Source organism: Acinonyx jubatus, chromosome D1, assembly GCF_027475565.1.
Source record: "Acinonyx jubatus isolate Ajub_Pintada_27869175 chromosome D1, VMU_Ajub_asm_v1.0, whole genome shotgun sequence".
Classification (NCBI taxonomy): Eukaryota; Metazoa; Chordata; class Mammalia; order Carnivora; family Felidae; genus Acinonyx; species Acinonyx jubatus.
Window position 1 is genome coordinate 91,155,581 of NC_069390.1, and position 14,997 is coordinate 91,170,577.

At 49.3% G+C, this 14,997-nt stretch overlaps 1 protein-coding gene across 9 annotated transcripts in view; it reads right to left on the reverse strand.

Moving 5' to 3' along the window:
* Window positions 1-14,997, reverse strand: part of PKNOX2 (PBX/knotted 1 homeobox 2) — a 316,244-nt gene that overhangs the window by 52,949 nt on the left and 248,298 nt on the right. For all 9 annotated transcript variants that reach the window (XM_027036851.2, XM_053203925.1, XM_015074072.3 and 6 more), the window contains one exon: window positions 12,712-12,851. In XM_027036851.2, coding sequence (XP_026892652.1) covers window positions 12,712-12,851 — 140 coding nt within the window. The remainder of the gene's footprint in view (window positions 1-12,711; window positions 12,852-14,997) is intronic.

The following is a 14,997-nucleotide window of genomic DNA, read 5'->3' on the forward strand; positions in this document are numbered from 1 at the left end:
CTCCGTCGCCTCCTGTCTGACCGCCCCCTCCACCCCAATCTCTCTTAAGCCGTTCAAAATTTGGAGGAAATAAATCTCACTGCACTAATTCAGTGAGAGTTTGAGCCTCGTCAGTGCAGAACAAATAAAAGGAGTGAACTGGCATGACATTTTACTGCAGAAGAGAGGTCGTTTCCAGCCACTAATAAAAAGGATTTGACACAGACTAATAAAGAGAAATGAATTTCTCTAATGGCCTAATTTAGCACATTCAGCACTGTGCCTCTGCCTGGGTGCTGGGGGGCGGGGGGAGCCGTGAGTGCCGACGGAGCCAGGAGCAGGGGAGATGCATGGCGAGGAGAGGGGAAGAAGAGATGATCTCAAATAACATTTTATTATTTCTTTTCTCTTTTCTGAGTCCCTACCCCCACCCCCAACCTCATCACCTCTCCTCAGGAGCATCTGAACCAAAATCAAGCTCAAGATATGCAGTTTCTGTTAACGATCCAAAGAAATAAAGAACCCCTCTCCACAGACTTGCAGTCTTGTGCTAGCTTAAGAAGGTGATTAAACCGGATGTGTTGATTTCTACAGGGGTTTAAGCCATCGTTTGGTTTAATTACTTCTGACATTTCTGCCTTCGTGTTTTTTACATCACCCATTTGCTGGCCTGCAATGCCCAGTTTGGGCTGCCCCCCGGAGAGCAGATTGAAGACAAGGCAGGATTTTGGCTGAAGCCCTTTGGCAGTGGTGAACATCACCCTCTCTCTAGCCGCAGAGAGGCTGAGCAACCCCTTGCTCAAGCCCAGGTTTTTCTTCAGGGCAAGGCAATCCCCCTAACCTGCCCCTCTCCCAGGTGAGGCTTCTGAGAGCCTCAACACAGCCTATCTTATTCTTCTCTACCTCAGGACAGATATTCTATTCTATTCTATTCTATTCTATTCTATTCTATTCTATTCTATTCTATTCTATTCTATTCTATTCTATTCCATTCCATTCCATTCCATTCCATTCCTTTCCTTTCCATTCCTTTCCTTTCCTTTCCTTTCCTTTCCTTTCCTTTCCTTTCCTTTCCTTTCTTTTCCTTTCTTTCTCTTCCTTCCCTCCTTCCTTCCTTTCTCTCCCTTCCTTCCTTCCTTCCTTCCTTCCTTCCTTCCTTCCTTCTCTCTTTCTTTCTTTCTTAGGTTTATTTATTTTTGAGAGAGAGAGAACGCGCCAGTGGGGAAGGGGCAGAGAGAGAGGGGGACAGAAGATCTGAAGCGGGCTCTGCGCTAACAGCAGTGAGCCCGATGCAGGGCTCGAACTCATGAACTCTGAGATCATGAACTGAAGTTGAAGTTGGATGCTCAATCCACGGGGCCACCCAGGCGCCCCAGGACAGATATTCGTAACATAAATTGTCCTGATAGGTTTCCCTAACACTTCTAAAGGCCTCCAGGGATGGAGACCACCATTTCCTTGGTAATTCGCATACTTGTACTTAACTTCAAGTTCCCCTATAAGGCTGAAGCTTATTAAAAGGATTCAAGAAGGATTCAGTCGGACCCTTTTCTGTTTCTCTTCCTTCCCCTCCTTGGACAACCTAGGTTTTTGGAAAACAAACAAACAAACAAACACAACTTTTTAACATTTCTTTCTGCTTAGAGGACCAGAAATACAGAAGCAGAGGCAGGAAAAAGTTAGAAGGAATGTAAAAATATAGAGCTTCAGGGAAAGTAACATGCAAAGAACACAAGAGAAAGAGACAGAGAATAGATATGTAGATGGAAACAGAGCACTGCAGACTGGGGAGGGGGAAGGGGGGCGAGGATGGTCACACGCAGGGAGGCACGTTAGTGTTGAGTTCTCTTTCTGGGTGATAAACCTTGTGATTCACAGTCATGCCACTCTGTCACTTCTGAGCCTCTCAGCCATCCCTTCCCTTGTGACCTTGGCCAGGACTGCAGACCTCAATTATGGGTCCAGCCAAGTGTGTGGCAGCCTGCCTGGCTATCCACCTCCTCTCCCTGTCACTGACCTTGGAGCACCTAGGCCTGTCCTGCACCTCACCTCACAGTCCAGACTCATTCAGCTAGGGGGAAGATGGAAAGAGGAGGCTCAATGTTGGCTCTCACCCCCCTCCCCGAGCCCTGGCCACGTCTTCCAATGGGAACAGAGGTCAGAGCCTCCAAGGCCTGGATGGGATGAGGGATGGACGGTTCAGAGGATGGAATGATTGGCAGGAGAGCAAAATTTCTGGTGGAGATTTTCAGTGATGAGCCAGTGGGACAAGAGGCCTGGTCAGGGTCTGACTGCTGCAGAGGATATTAGTCTACTGGCCAGTGAGGTGGGGTAAGGTGGGAACAGCAGTGACCAGGCTGCCTCTCCAGCTATCCCACCTAGTCTCCACCCATAAACACAGGGCAGGTCTTGAATTACCAAAGACTCGACCCCCTGGAAAGTCCACCCAGGCACTGGCATTTTGATCCTTTATTTCTAGTGCCCTAGGTCAGAGGTCACAAGAATCACAGAATCATAGACAATGCCCTGGAGTCACTTTCCAGGACAGCCCCCTGTCTTTTTCTTGGGCATCTATTCAGAGCAGAAGCCCATTACAAGTATTCGTGTTGTTTCGCTCTAGTGAAATTTCTCTCGGAGGCTAATGAAATAAAGTTCACGTCCTCAGATGAACGTTCCAGGTACATCAGGGTGTGACCTCAGACTTCTGTATTTTTTCTCAACAGACTGAGCAGAGAATGTGCTGTTGGACAGACAGCAGGTGCACTCTGGCCCCCTTGTCTTTTCACTCACCGCCTTCACAGACTCAGGGAAACTGGACTTCTAGCACTAGCCTTTGTTCCCGCTGTTCCTATCACCTCAACTGGGTTCCTGGGTCTCTGCCTGTCCTTCTAATAATCTTCAGAATCCATCTCAAGATACCACCCACTCTACCATGGCTTCCTGGCGGGTCTCGCCAGTGAGAAAAACCATTGCTTCCTCTGAACCATCCTGGGAAATGTTTTGGGGTTTGTATCTTGACCTCACTCACACTTTAGGGTGAGAAGCTCCGTGGTGTGAGATAAGCACAGATTTCAGAGTGGGACGGTGGGTGTGCCTTTGGGGGCAAGTTACTGAATTTTTCTGAACCCCAGTTTCCTCCTTTATAAAACAGGGATAGCATCACCTACCACGCAGGTTATGGTAAGGATTAAATGAAGAAACACGTAGAGCGTCTGGCACTTAGTAAGCTATCAATTAATGCTTATTCCACTTCCCTGGAAAGGTGTGTGGGCACCTTTTTTATTCAGAGCAACATCGACACCATCGGCTCCAATAAATTTCTATTCCCATATCCACTGACTCATTTGGCAGGGAAAACAAGCCCACGTGCCAATTCAAATAGGCACAGAAAGAGGAGGAGGAGAGGCAACGTACAATTTATCAGAACTCAGAACCTCTTCTTTTTTTTTTTTTAACCAAAAAAGCACTGCCAGTAAGAATTTATTTTTATTTCCCTTATGACACTCATTAAATTCTACTAACTATAGTTGTTTGTGCACAGATCTGTCTTCCTCACTATGTGGTGAACTGCTCTGGTCCACGAACTCATCTGATCTCTTTTTGAATTCCCAAGGGTCATGCACAGTGCCTGGCACACAACAGAGGATCAATAAATATCTGGTGAATTAATGAATGGGAACAGAGGAACTATGGGAAGGAAGGTTCTAAGACACAATCCTAAGGTTCTTTTGGGCTCAGAATTCATCTCTATAGCAAGACTCAGATAAAACGTTGCCATCTGGCAGCTTCTAGCTACAATGGCTACAAAAGGACCTGCCTTCCTTGGGCTCTGCTGGGTGTGTGTGGGGTGGGGGCTGGCAGGGTCCTGGAGGGAGGGGGGTTAGTGTGAAGGAAGAGCTCGCCCAGCCCTCCATTTCTCCTCCCCTCGAAGGCACCAGATGGAGAGAGCAGAGTGGGGTGGGGGAGAACGAGCCAGCAGCTCCTGGTTGGATATATTTTTACTTCAGGTGTGACGTTGAAACCATGCGGGTGTATTTTTAGTCCTGCCTAGTGGGTGGTGTGTTCGCCTGGGTTGCCTTGGAGAGGACTTCTTCTTGTTGCTAAATTGGAATCGCATCTGCTAGGGCTCCTGGGCTCCAACCGGCTCTCCTCCCCCAGGTGGGCGGATAGGTCCATTCTTGGCAAGGGTGGGGCCCAGGTCAGGCCACAGTCGGCTATGTCCCCATCCCTTCCTGACACCACCTCCCACACCCCTGCCTTCTGGCACATTAAAAATAAAAATAATAATAATAACAAATGTGAAATCTCAACAAAGTGATTGTAAAGGCTAGTCTGCAAGGGCAGGAATACAAACCACCTAAAAGTTGAGATCTGTGGGGATTCCATGTTCAACCCTTTCGTTTTACGGAGAGGTGACTCAGGCACAGAAAAGGGAAGTGTCTTGCCCAAGGTTAGCTAGTGAGAAGCAGTCAGAGTTTCTGTCCAAGTCACCAGAGATTGATCTCCAGCAAGCATACAAAGTCTAAGGGAAGGGGTGTTGTGGGGAAGGCGCTCTGTCCATTCTGCCTTGGTCACTGGCGATGACTAAACACACACCCACACACACTTTGTGGCTCTCTGTAAGTTACAAAGTGTTTCCATGTGCTTATTGCATTCAAATGCTCAATATTCTTATTCCCATTGCACCAATTAGCAAACTGTGGTGAAGTAATGATATTAAGCTAGTAAGTGGCTGAGTTGAGATTTAAATCTGGGAATCCAAACTCCAAATTTTGCTCTCCCCCCCCCTCCTATCTGTTATTTTTGAACCATTATTGGAATCACTTCCTCCTCCCCCCTTTCTCTCTTTTTCTCTTCTGTCCTTGAGTCATATGTGTCCTTGGGGTCACAGAACTGACCTGCCATGTTTACCCTTCGAGCATCAAGATCACTGCAGCACAAGAGAATCTCCATCTTATCAAAGGAGTTTCCAAAAGAATCTTCTCTCATGATAATAATACTTCTGTGTGTTTGGAGAGGGCTTCCACATTTCTACAGCTCTTTCAGTTTCTCATCTGATGCCTACCGTGTGAGGTAGGACAAGCTTATCTAAAAAGGTTAGATGATTTGCCCAATGATAGAGTAAGAATTGAGACTGAAGGCTTAGTCTTACGTTCTCTCCACCTGACCACGAAATGGACTAGAGCTGGAGAAAATCTGAGAGTGGCGTCATGGTTAAAAGAAAGGCAAGGGGCGCCTGGGTGGCTCAGTCACTTGAGCATCCTACTCTTGACTTCGGCTCGGGTCACAATCTCATGGTTCTTGGGATCGAGCTCCATGCTCCGCACAGAGTCTGCTTGGGATTCTCTTTCTCCCTCTCCCTCTGCTCCTCACCCTTGCTTACTCACATTCTCTCTCAAAATAAATAAACATTAAAACATTAAAAAAAATTTTTTTTTCATTTATTTATTTTTGAGAGACAGAGACAGAGCACAAGTGGGGGAGGGGCAGAGAGAGGGAGACAGAATCCTTAGCAGGCTCCAGGCTCCGAGCTGACAGCACAGAGCCTGACGTGGGGCTCGAACTCACAAACCATGAGCTTGTGACCTGAGCTGAAGTCGGACGCTCAACCAACAGAGCCACCCAGGCGCCCCGATGTTTTTTAAAAATTTAAAAGAAGGGCAGAACCGGCTCAGTCCAGCACTGGTGAGAAGCCCCTGGCCACGTGAGCCCTCAAAGCCCCAGCCTGCCGGCCCTCCTCCTATTCCATTCCAGCTGGTTCACAGCAGCAGGAGGCCCAATTGCTGGCTATCTTCCCCCTTAAACGAGGGACAGATCCAGTCTAGTACGTATCACAGTAACTACTCACAAATGCAGCCACCGTTCACCGTGAGCCTTCTACGTGGTAAGCACTGTCGGCTGTTAGCATTGGTTATCTCCTTTAATCCTAACACAACCTTGTGAGGATAAAAGTCGGTCGGTTCCAGGCTCTTCATATCTTATCAGCGTGCCTTATCTTGGTGGGGTACCTGGACTTTTCGGCTGTGCCTGGGCCAGGCCGGTGAGCTATGGAAGCAGCAGGATCCACACTGCCTCTCAACACGACACACCTGCTCCCTGGACCAGACAGCTGCAGCCCCCGTGCCTGCCAGCAGCATGTGCAGAGGCCGTGCGTGGGCTGGGGGCCCTCCAGATGCCGGCAGGAGGGGCCGCGAACAGGCTTTGCCCGGTGCCCGGGGAGAATTGAGCATGGTTTTACTTTCAGATTATGGCTCCAACAGGATCGCTCCCCTGACTATAGTCAACAACTGAAATGTTATCTCTGATGCCAGTGAATCCAACTGCTTCCAAGAGCAGGGAGTCGGCTGGAGCCCCCAGCCCAGAGAGCCCAGCCCAGAATGCAGCCAGGAACATCTGCTCCCGGCATCTAGTCTAGAAGCCCTAGCCTGAAGCATCTGGTCCTGACTTTTCTCCTTGGAATGGCTGAACTTCTCCCACATCTTTCTCAGGCCACCTCGCCCAGCACATTCCAGAAATGACCAAGCGCAGTGCCAGGGAAGGCATAGGGTTAAGCCCCAGGGTCAACTCACTGGAGCCAGGACACCCTTTGGTCACAAGGTGGAAGCCTTCCCTCAAAAACACTTCATCAGGACGTGCCAGTTCCCAGGGTCCTTCCCGGCCAGGCAGCTGCTAAGGAGGACAGTCACAAGCGGACCCAGCCCCTCTGTCCAGCCCCCAACCCTCGGGGGTCCCTCCCACCCCATTTATCATTCCCCCTGGGTTTCACCTCCCTGGGGAAAAGCAGTGCAACTCTCCCACACTGCACTGTGGTCAGAAGGCTCGCAGTCAATTCCACAAATACTTTTTGAGTCCATACTATGTGCCAAATTTCTATTAGAGCCGCTCTCTATGTCTATCTTTCTCCTACTCCCTGGACTGGTTCTTCTTTATTCAAAACCCCTCTTGGAACTTAACACGATGCTTGACACATAGCAGAGCTCACTACACATTTAACTGAATTGCAAGATAGACACCTCTTGACTGGGGGCTCCTTTCCAGTCCTGCCTCTGGCTGCCTCGCCTCTCAGCATTTCTAGCATCTTCTGGCCTGACCAACCCCTGCTTGCGTTTCCCCAAACATCTGACAGCCGCTAACATCTACAGAGAACTCCCCAAATGCGGGATTCTTTACTAAATACGTAATGTGCATTCTCTCATGGATTCCTCACAACAACCCCGATGAAGAGATAATACCGTTTTACAGATGAGGAAATCGAGGCCCAGAAAGGCTTAGTGCCTAGGGCGGTGCCAGAATGTAAACGCAGGTGATCTAAATGTAAAGGCCCATTTCCTAACCCCGAATTCCACCCCGCTGAATGCACCAGACGACTTCCCATCCTGAACACGCCATGGGGACACATGCTGGCCCCTCTTGCTTCAAACAATCTCACCCCATCCCCACCCCACGCAGCAAACACTGATCTGTGTGTCAGGTATTATCCCGTATTCTCTAATTTTAGCCTAGCTATTACTATTTTCTTTTTTACAGTTGAGAAAACAGAGGCTCGGAGAGATTAACTCACCCAAGGTGACAAAGCTAGTGATCACCAACTCTATTTCTAGGGTTCGTGGCACGGCCCAGCATGGCCATTCTCCTGCATTTACACCTCTAACTCCAGGGCTGCCAGGACCAAGCCCGGAGCCTCAGTGACCTTTACAAGGATGGTCTCTTACAATAGAGTGATCCGAACGCTGCCACTGCCCTGTTCCGATCCTTCCCCAAGTGAGTGTGCATTCTAGAGGGACCCGGTCTGGAGGAGGCTGGAAGAAGTGGAGCACAGACAGGGCTTTAGAAATGTGTATTGCTCTTACTGAACTAGAGATGGAGTCCAGCATGAGCTGCTCAGGGGTAGTCACGCAAGGGTTAGAAGTTCTGAGTCTGTGGTTGAGGAGAGGGATGGAGCTGTCCTGAAGACCTGGAAGCACCACAGGGCAAGGTCAAGATTCTCGAAGCTGGGACACTGCAGAGGAGGTGAAGCCTGGTTTGATGCAGGGTTTCTGAAGCTTCCAGGAAGGAATTTTTGTTAACGGGTAAACCAGGAAGGGCCTGGAATCCACTTGGAGAAGACGGGAGTGTGGGGGTGAAGAAAGGGCTTTGCTCAAGCAGATGGGAAGAGACGGTGCTGGGTAGAAACTAGGAAGGAGAAAATTCACTGCCTCAGGGTTAACGGTGAAAAATCACAATTGCAAACACCTACTTCGTGCTGGGCACTGTGTGAAGTAGTTAATTCATTAAGAGAGAACATTTCAAATTTAGAACCCAGGAGTAGACCGCACAGGCCCATGAGGACAACAGAGAAGTGTGGGCTCGTGGCTAAAGGTATGAATAAAAATAAAACCATTCCAAAGAATTGGTTATAAGATGTATCGACCTGTTTAAAATCAGAGACTGTGGGCCTGTAACTTGCCTACCTGTATGGGGGTTGTACTTGAGGCAGGCAAGAGCCAGATGGGAGCCCCTCTTTGCAACTCTGGTCAGTGGTATCGTGTTGGTAGTTTGAAGTGGGCCCTGGTGGGAGCATTTACACAGTGGAATTCAGCAAATGCTACGAACCAGGGCTCTGTATCGCCTTGCCCCCGATAGCCAGCACACCAGCCTAGAACTGTGGTGTATTTATGAGGTGCTGCCTCGCCTGAGTTAACCAATCCATTCAACAAGCTCTAGTACACACTCTGTCCAAGCTGCCGACTCTAAGGTATGGTATGGGGCGCCAGGGATAGGTCAATGAATAAAACAGACATAGACCCTGCCCTCATGGAGTTAACCATCTAGTGGGGGAAACAGAAATACCGTTGATGAAATCAACTTAATTGTGAGCCATGCCACAGAGGAGAAATACGGGGTGTGGGGGGGGGGGGTGGGTAGCAGTCAGCCACCCTCTCCACCTGCATGGCATCTCGATTCTCCAGCATTTTAAGTGCAGAAGCAAAGCACCCTGCCCCTGCCACTTCCTCACTGCTCAAGCCTGCAGCCTGGCATTTCCTATCAATAGCAGGTAACTTCTGCACTGGGTGGGCCCCTTCCCCAGTTCTTGGAGAGCTTTTCAGCCTTGTGGAAGAGAACCAATGCCTTAGCCTTAGCAGAGCTTTCTCAGCAAAGCCGACCTCCTCCCCACCTCGCACCTGGCCAGGCCTAGCTCTCTGCCACTCTGCTTGCTCCCCAGGACATCATGGTTTCCATGGGAACCCACTCACTTCAAAGGGGAACGAAGGAGACTGGAGGGGAGGAGGGAGAGTGAAAGCTGGATTAACCCCACCCTCCTGGCCCTATCTCTGCACGCCTGGCCATCTAACCACCAGGTTCTGGACAGCACCTAACACTGTCCATCCGCATGGAGGGGTGGAGTGGGGTGGTCCAAGCTAAGTTTGAACGTCTTGGGGGTAAGTCCCAGGGCTGAGGTGGGGGACTAGGGAAGGGGAGAACTGAGCTAGGTCCAAACCTGCGGTGGTCCTCACTGCACAGGGCCTCCCCTCCTCAGACCCCCTCTCAGCACTGCTCTTGGGCCACAAACACAATTACCCGCGATGTGCATCCAATCATGGGATCTGCTCGGATTAGACTGCAATCATTAATCTGAGCGGGAGCTCCTGGTTGCCTTGCTGATTAGCCCAGATGATGCTCTGGTATGATCCAATTAAAGACAGACTGCCTCCCCTCTCCCCCACTACACGCATGCACACACACACACACACACACACACACACACACACACACACACTTTCCACATCAGAAGGAACCAATACATTTCATTAACACGTCCTTATACACAAATAGAACCTCAGGGGCATTGGACGCTCCAAGGGCTCACAGGCACACCCCTCCTTTTTGTCACACTGTCCCCCTGCCACCCTGCAGGGGCCTGGTCAGAAAGGGGCTCCCTCCACCCTTCCTTCATCTGTGGTTCTGGGAGGGGCCACAGTGGGGTCTCCCAGAAGTCGGCGCTGGGCACTAATCTGAATTGAAAAGTCTTGTTACATTTATTGACATAAAATGCTGACTCCCTGATGTGCTTTGGAGCAGCCAGGCTGCCCCAAGGCAGGCAAATCTAATTAAAATTACCCGACCCTTCAGGAGGCTGAGCTCCCTCCCCGGTCATCCTGCAATGGCTGTAGAGAGAACAGCTGGTATTAATGGGAGAGGTGTGGTTGTGGGAGAAAACCCCGGGCCCCTGGGCAGGAGGGACTGCGGAGAAAAGCCGGGCAAAGGTGCTGGTGTCAGCTCTCTTGGTTGTCCTGAGATGCTGGGTGGCCATGTTTGTCTGGGAAATTGGTGGCAACCAACCTGGGATTCCTTCTTCATGGTCAGACAGCTGCAGAGACAATTTGGGCAAAGGCTGAGGGCTGCTGAGGGCTCAGCCCAGTGGGAGAAGGTAAAGCTCAGGTGTGAAGGTGAGCAGGAAGAAGCGTGGGTTGGAGGACCGCCTGGGCTTTTATGTTTCAAGTGACATCATGATGAACAGCTCCCACAGGAGAGGTGACCCACATCTCCTGCAGGTTGGCCTGGGTGGGAAATGAGCCTGAGATCTTGGGAAGGGCCACAGCACCAGGTGCTTACATGAGCTGTCTCAACAATCTTAACCTACTGGTTAGCTTCTGTCATGAAACTCAAGCTCACAGAGATTAGTACACAAAAGGAGCTGGGACTCAAGCCTGGGTGTCCAGAAACTTTCTGTTGTATCACGAACCAGGGGTCTTTCTAGACTATGATCTGTGCTCACCACAGGTCCCCTGTCTGTGAAGGTGCCCAGGATGATGCACACAGATCACGTGGTGTGAGTGGGACCAAGGGTCTGCGTCTCTCAAGAACTCCCAGGGGATACAGTGCTGTTAGCCCCTGGGCCATACTATGGGTAGCAATGATCTACATGGAGTATGATGGCTCTAACCCCCAAGCCATCAGACCATCAGGTGGTTTTCAGACGCCATGGTACTCTCCCTTCTCATGTTCACCCCAAAAGCACAAGCCCACCTCGAAGTTTAATTTCCAGGTGGTTGTGAAGCCTCATCTCCCCACACCCAGATGCTCTGGCCACTGGCCATTCTGGGAGCACAGAGGCTCTGCTCTGTCTGGAAGGCTCTACTCCAGCCCATTTCTCCTGGTGGACTCTCTCACCAGCCTTTAAGATCAAGCTCGAATATTGTCTCCTCGGTAAATCCTTCTCTGTTAAAGCTCTGACCACACTGTGTTGGTTTCTCATCTGCCTATCTATCTGTTCCTGGAGAGATGGGGAACAGAGATGCGTTTGCTTTGATAGTTTACCCTCTTTCGCTGGGAGTCCAGCTCAGCGCCTCCACATGTTAATAGTAAGGGTTCAATACAAGAGTGTGAAGGAAGGAGAGACAGGAGGACAGGAGTGTCCAGTCTCTCTGACAGGTACCGTGACCAGGTGTGGGAGTTCTTTGAGGTCCAAAGCAGAGTTCTTTCCCGGCAGGCAGCAGGGCCTGGCCAGTGCACTGGGCAGAGCGGGGCACAGGCATGGTGATTTATTCTTCCAGCAGGGCTGGGAAAGACCATCGTGGCGGGACCTATGGATCAGGGCTCACTGCTCTGGACTCTGTGTTGGCATTAGAAGCACTCGGCTCATCTGAGTAACTAAAAATAATGCCAGTGGTAATGATAATAACAGCAATAATTACCACCATTACCATAAAAGCATTGTCACCGTGGGGAGGAGTGAGGAAGGAATCAATCTTCTTCCCATTCATCTTGGCTGGATCGTTCCCCATGTGACGATACTGGCACCTGCTGCAGTGTGTGTCCAGACACAGGTAAGACGCGTTTGCTGATACACGTGAATGTATGTGCTCACACAAGTGAGCGTGCGCTAGGGTGTCACCTCCATATTGAGTGCTGACTCGGGCGTCTTTTCTAGCCGTGTGGGCGCCCCACAGAAAGACGATGACTAACATCCCTGCCAGGGCGGCTCTCAGAGGACTGCATCTTCTCAACCACATGGACAAACCAGACAGGCCCTGGGCCCCTCCCAGCCTCCGCAACATTCAGGGCCTGGCCCTGCTCTCAGCTGCCAGCTCTCAGCACACTCCCCCTCTGGAAGGAGGGTGCCAGAACATACGCAGCCACACACCACGCCTCTTGCTACGAAACAAAGACAATCATGGATCAAAAAAGGACCTGCTGCATTAGATCTACCTGGAATGCTTTTTAAAAATTCATATTCCTCTTCCTATAGCTTGACCTACTGATTCAGCATTTCTGAGCATGGAGCCCAGAAATACGGGTTTTAATAAGCTCTCCCAGTGATTTTGAGGCATATTAAAGTTTGTGTAATGCCAAGTCCTAGACGGGACCAGCAGATGTCCCCTGGGCTTGCTGGAGTGAAGGCACAATGGCGGACACGCGAGGAGAGCCTCTCAAGGTGGCAGTTTGCTGAGCGGAGGGTTTCTGATGCTCAAGAGGGCTCAATCCCCAGCTGGGATGAGAAAAGGATCCTCCAGGAGGATGCTGCCCGGGCCCTCTTGGCCCTCACCAGACAATCCCAGGAAGCTAGCGTCAATCCACATGGGCCAGCTGAGGGATGTCCAGATGGATTTGAGAGAGAAGACGGTGAGAGCAGCTGTTGGGCATTGTCTTTATGCACCCACCCACTGGCCTGCATTCTCCTCTCCCCGGGGCTGAGCTGGGCCGGAGGCTGACTGGGGCAGGGGCTTTCAGCACAGCTGAAGTGTCTCCTACCTGTACACAGCTCGCTTGTCAGCCTCCAGTTGGGCCTGGGGGTCAATGGGGGCACTGGGCACAGGCGTGCTGGCAGCAGCTGAGGGTGCAGAGATGTGGACAGCCTGGGTCTTAGAGGGTGCCTGAGCAGTTGCTGTCATCTGCAGAGAGAAAAAAGGGAAGGGGACAGGTTAGTATGGCCAGGACAGCCGGTTCCCCAGCTGGAATTGGGAGGCCCGCCCCGGCCTGTGGCGTGTGTGTGAACAAGAGAAGGTGGGCAAGGGAACGGTGGGTGTGCAATCAGCATCCATTTGTTTGCGTGCCACAGTGAGAAGGAAGCATTCCCTAGGTGAGAACATTTTAGAGAATAATTTAGGAGCCTACAAACCAGGTGGTGCACCAGCACTCTTTAGAAGAGATGACTGATTCTTCTTAATGCAAATTAGGGTGGTGACCTCTGCCAAGAAGCAGAAAAAGCCAAAATGATGAACCCTTTAAATTGTGCTTATGAGTCATTTGGGCTGGACTGAGCAGTAGTAAGTTGATTTCATGACTTTGAAGAGCAGGAAAGAAAAAATAGCTGAATCAGTTCTCATTTGGGTGGAAGTTTACTCCGTTTAACCCAAGGCAGGAGTAACTGTTTTAATGGCTTTGATTGATCATTGAATGGGTCCCCAAATTTGGTCTACCTGGGTGTTTGGAGATAAGCAGGTTTTAGTGGACACTGGACAGATCTTTGTTCTCAGCCGTAACAAATATTTAGGGTTGTGATTTTCATCCTATGTAATGTTTTTGAAGGTATCCCCAGGCCCCAAATTTTGTGCCAATCAGAGCGACTCCTTTTAATGTTATATGTTGGGCTTTCTATATAAAATTTTAAGAAACTATGAGATGGCTTACATTTTTTTGATAACCACCCTTACAGAGTTTAATGCTTTTATAATATATTCTCTCTAGTCAAATGGATCCCTAAAATGTCATGAATGGTGACATGCCTCAACTATTCTTTTCTGCCAGCCTGTCCATAGCACCAGTGTTGTTGGGCCTGATACACTTGTCTGACTTCCCCACTGAAGCCTTGTTTACACCTTCATCCATAGCATCCAATGACACAGAGTATGTGCTTAGCCTTTGTTGAGAAAATGAATGAATGAATGAATGAATGAATGAATGAATGAATGAATGAATGACTACATCTTAAAAGAATCAGATGTTTTATAGCTGGAATACTCATCATATGATCTAGGTCCCTGCTTTTTGGAAGAAAAAGTATAGTTCTCCCGTCAACACAGGCACATCGTTGCTAATGCTGTTGCTATCCCCAAGACATTTGCTTTTGCTGTCTCATTTTCTCAAGATCTCTGCTTGGATGTCACGTCTTCAGAGTGAAATAGAGCCCCTCTCTCCCTTCCTATGCCCATACTCTGCTTCATTCCATAGGCCTTTCTATGATCAGATACTATATATCTACTTGCTTAGTGATTTTCTCTTCCACTCCCAACTAACTTAAGCTCAAAGAGGGCTTGATTAGCAGTTGTACTTCTAGGGCCCAGCATAGCCTGGCACTGGTAGATACTCAATAAATATTTGTTGAATCAATGAATTAATGAATGACAGGTGGTGAATGAGATCTTTCATGTCTTAAAAGACATATATCTGCTTTATTGTACTGGCTCCCCATCATTTTTTGTTAGGAAGAAACACTCTTCTCATTGTTGGCTGAACTGGGGGGACTCACCCAAACTCAGCATCAGAGGCTAGACACAGCATCCTGATACCTTTAAGCCAGCAGACAATGGCTTGAATCCTGCTGTCTCCCATTATTAGCCTTTGACCTTGGGCAAATCCGTTGTTTTTCCTGAACTCTTATTTTCTCATCAGTAAGCCATTTGATGTCATTTTAGGATCCATAAGTATTTTTTTTTAAGTTCACATAGCATTATTAGGAGGTTTTTTTTTTAATGTTTATTTATTTTTGAGAGAGAGACAAACAGAGTATGAATCAGGGAGGGGCAGAGAGAGAGAGGGAGACACAGAATCTGAAGCAGGCTCCAGGCTCTGTGCTGACAGCTCAGACGTGGGCTTGAACCCACGAACCGCAGGATCATGACCTGAGCCAAAGTCAGATACTTAACTGACTGAGCCACCCAGGCGCCCCTAGGATCCATAAGTATTAAAGAGGTGCTATAAGGATGGAAGTAGAAACAAATGTTCCAGTTTTCAAAATAGAGAAAGAAGGTGGAATCAGAAAAACTAAACACTGCTAATCTTCACTTTGATCTGGGCCAGTTTCTTTCATCCACTAAT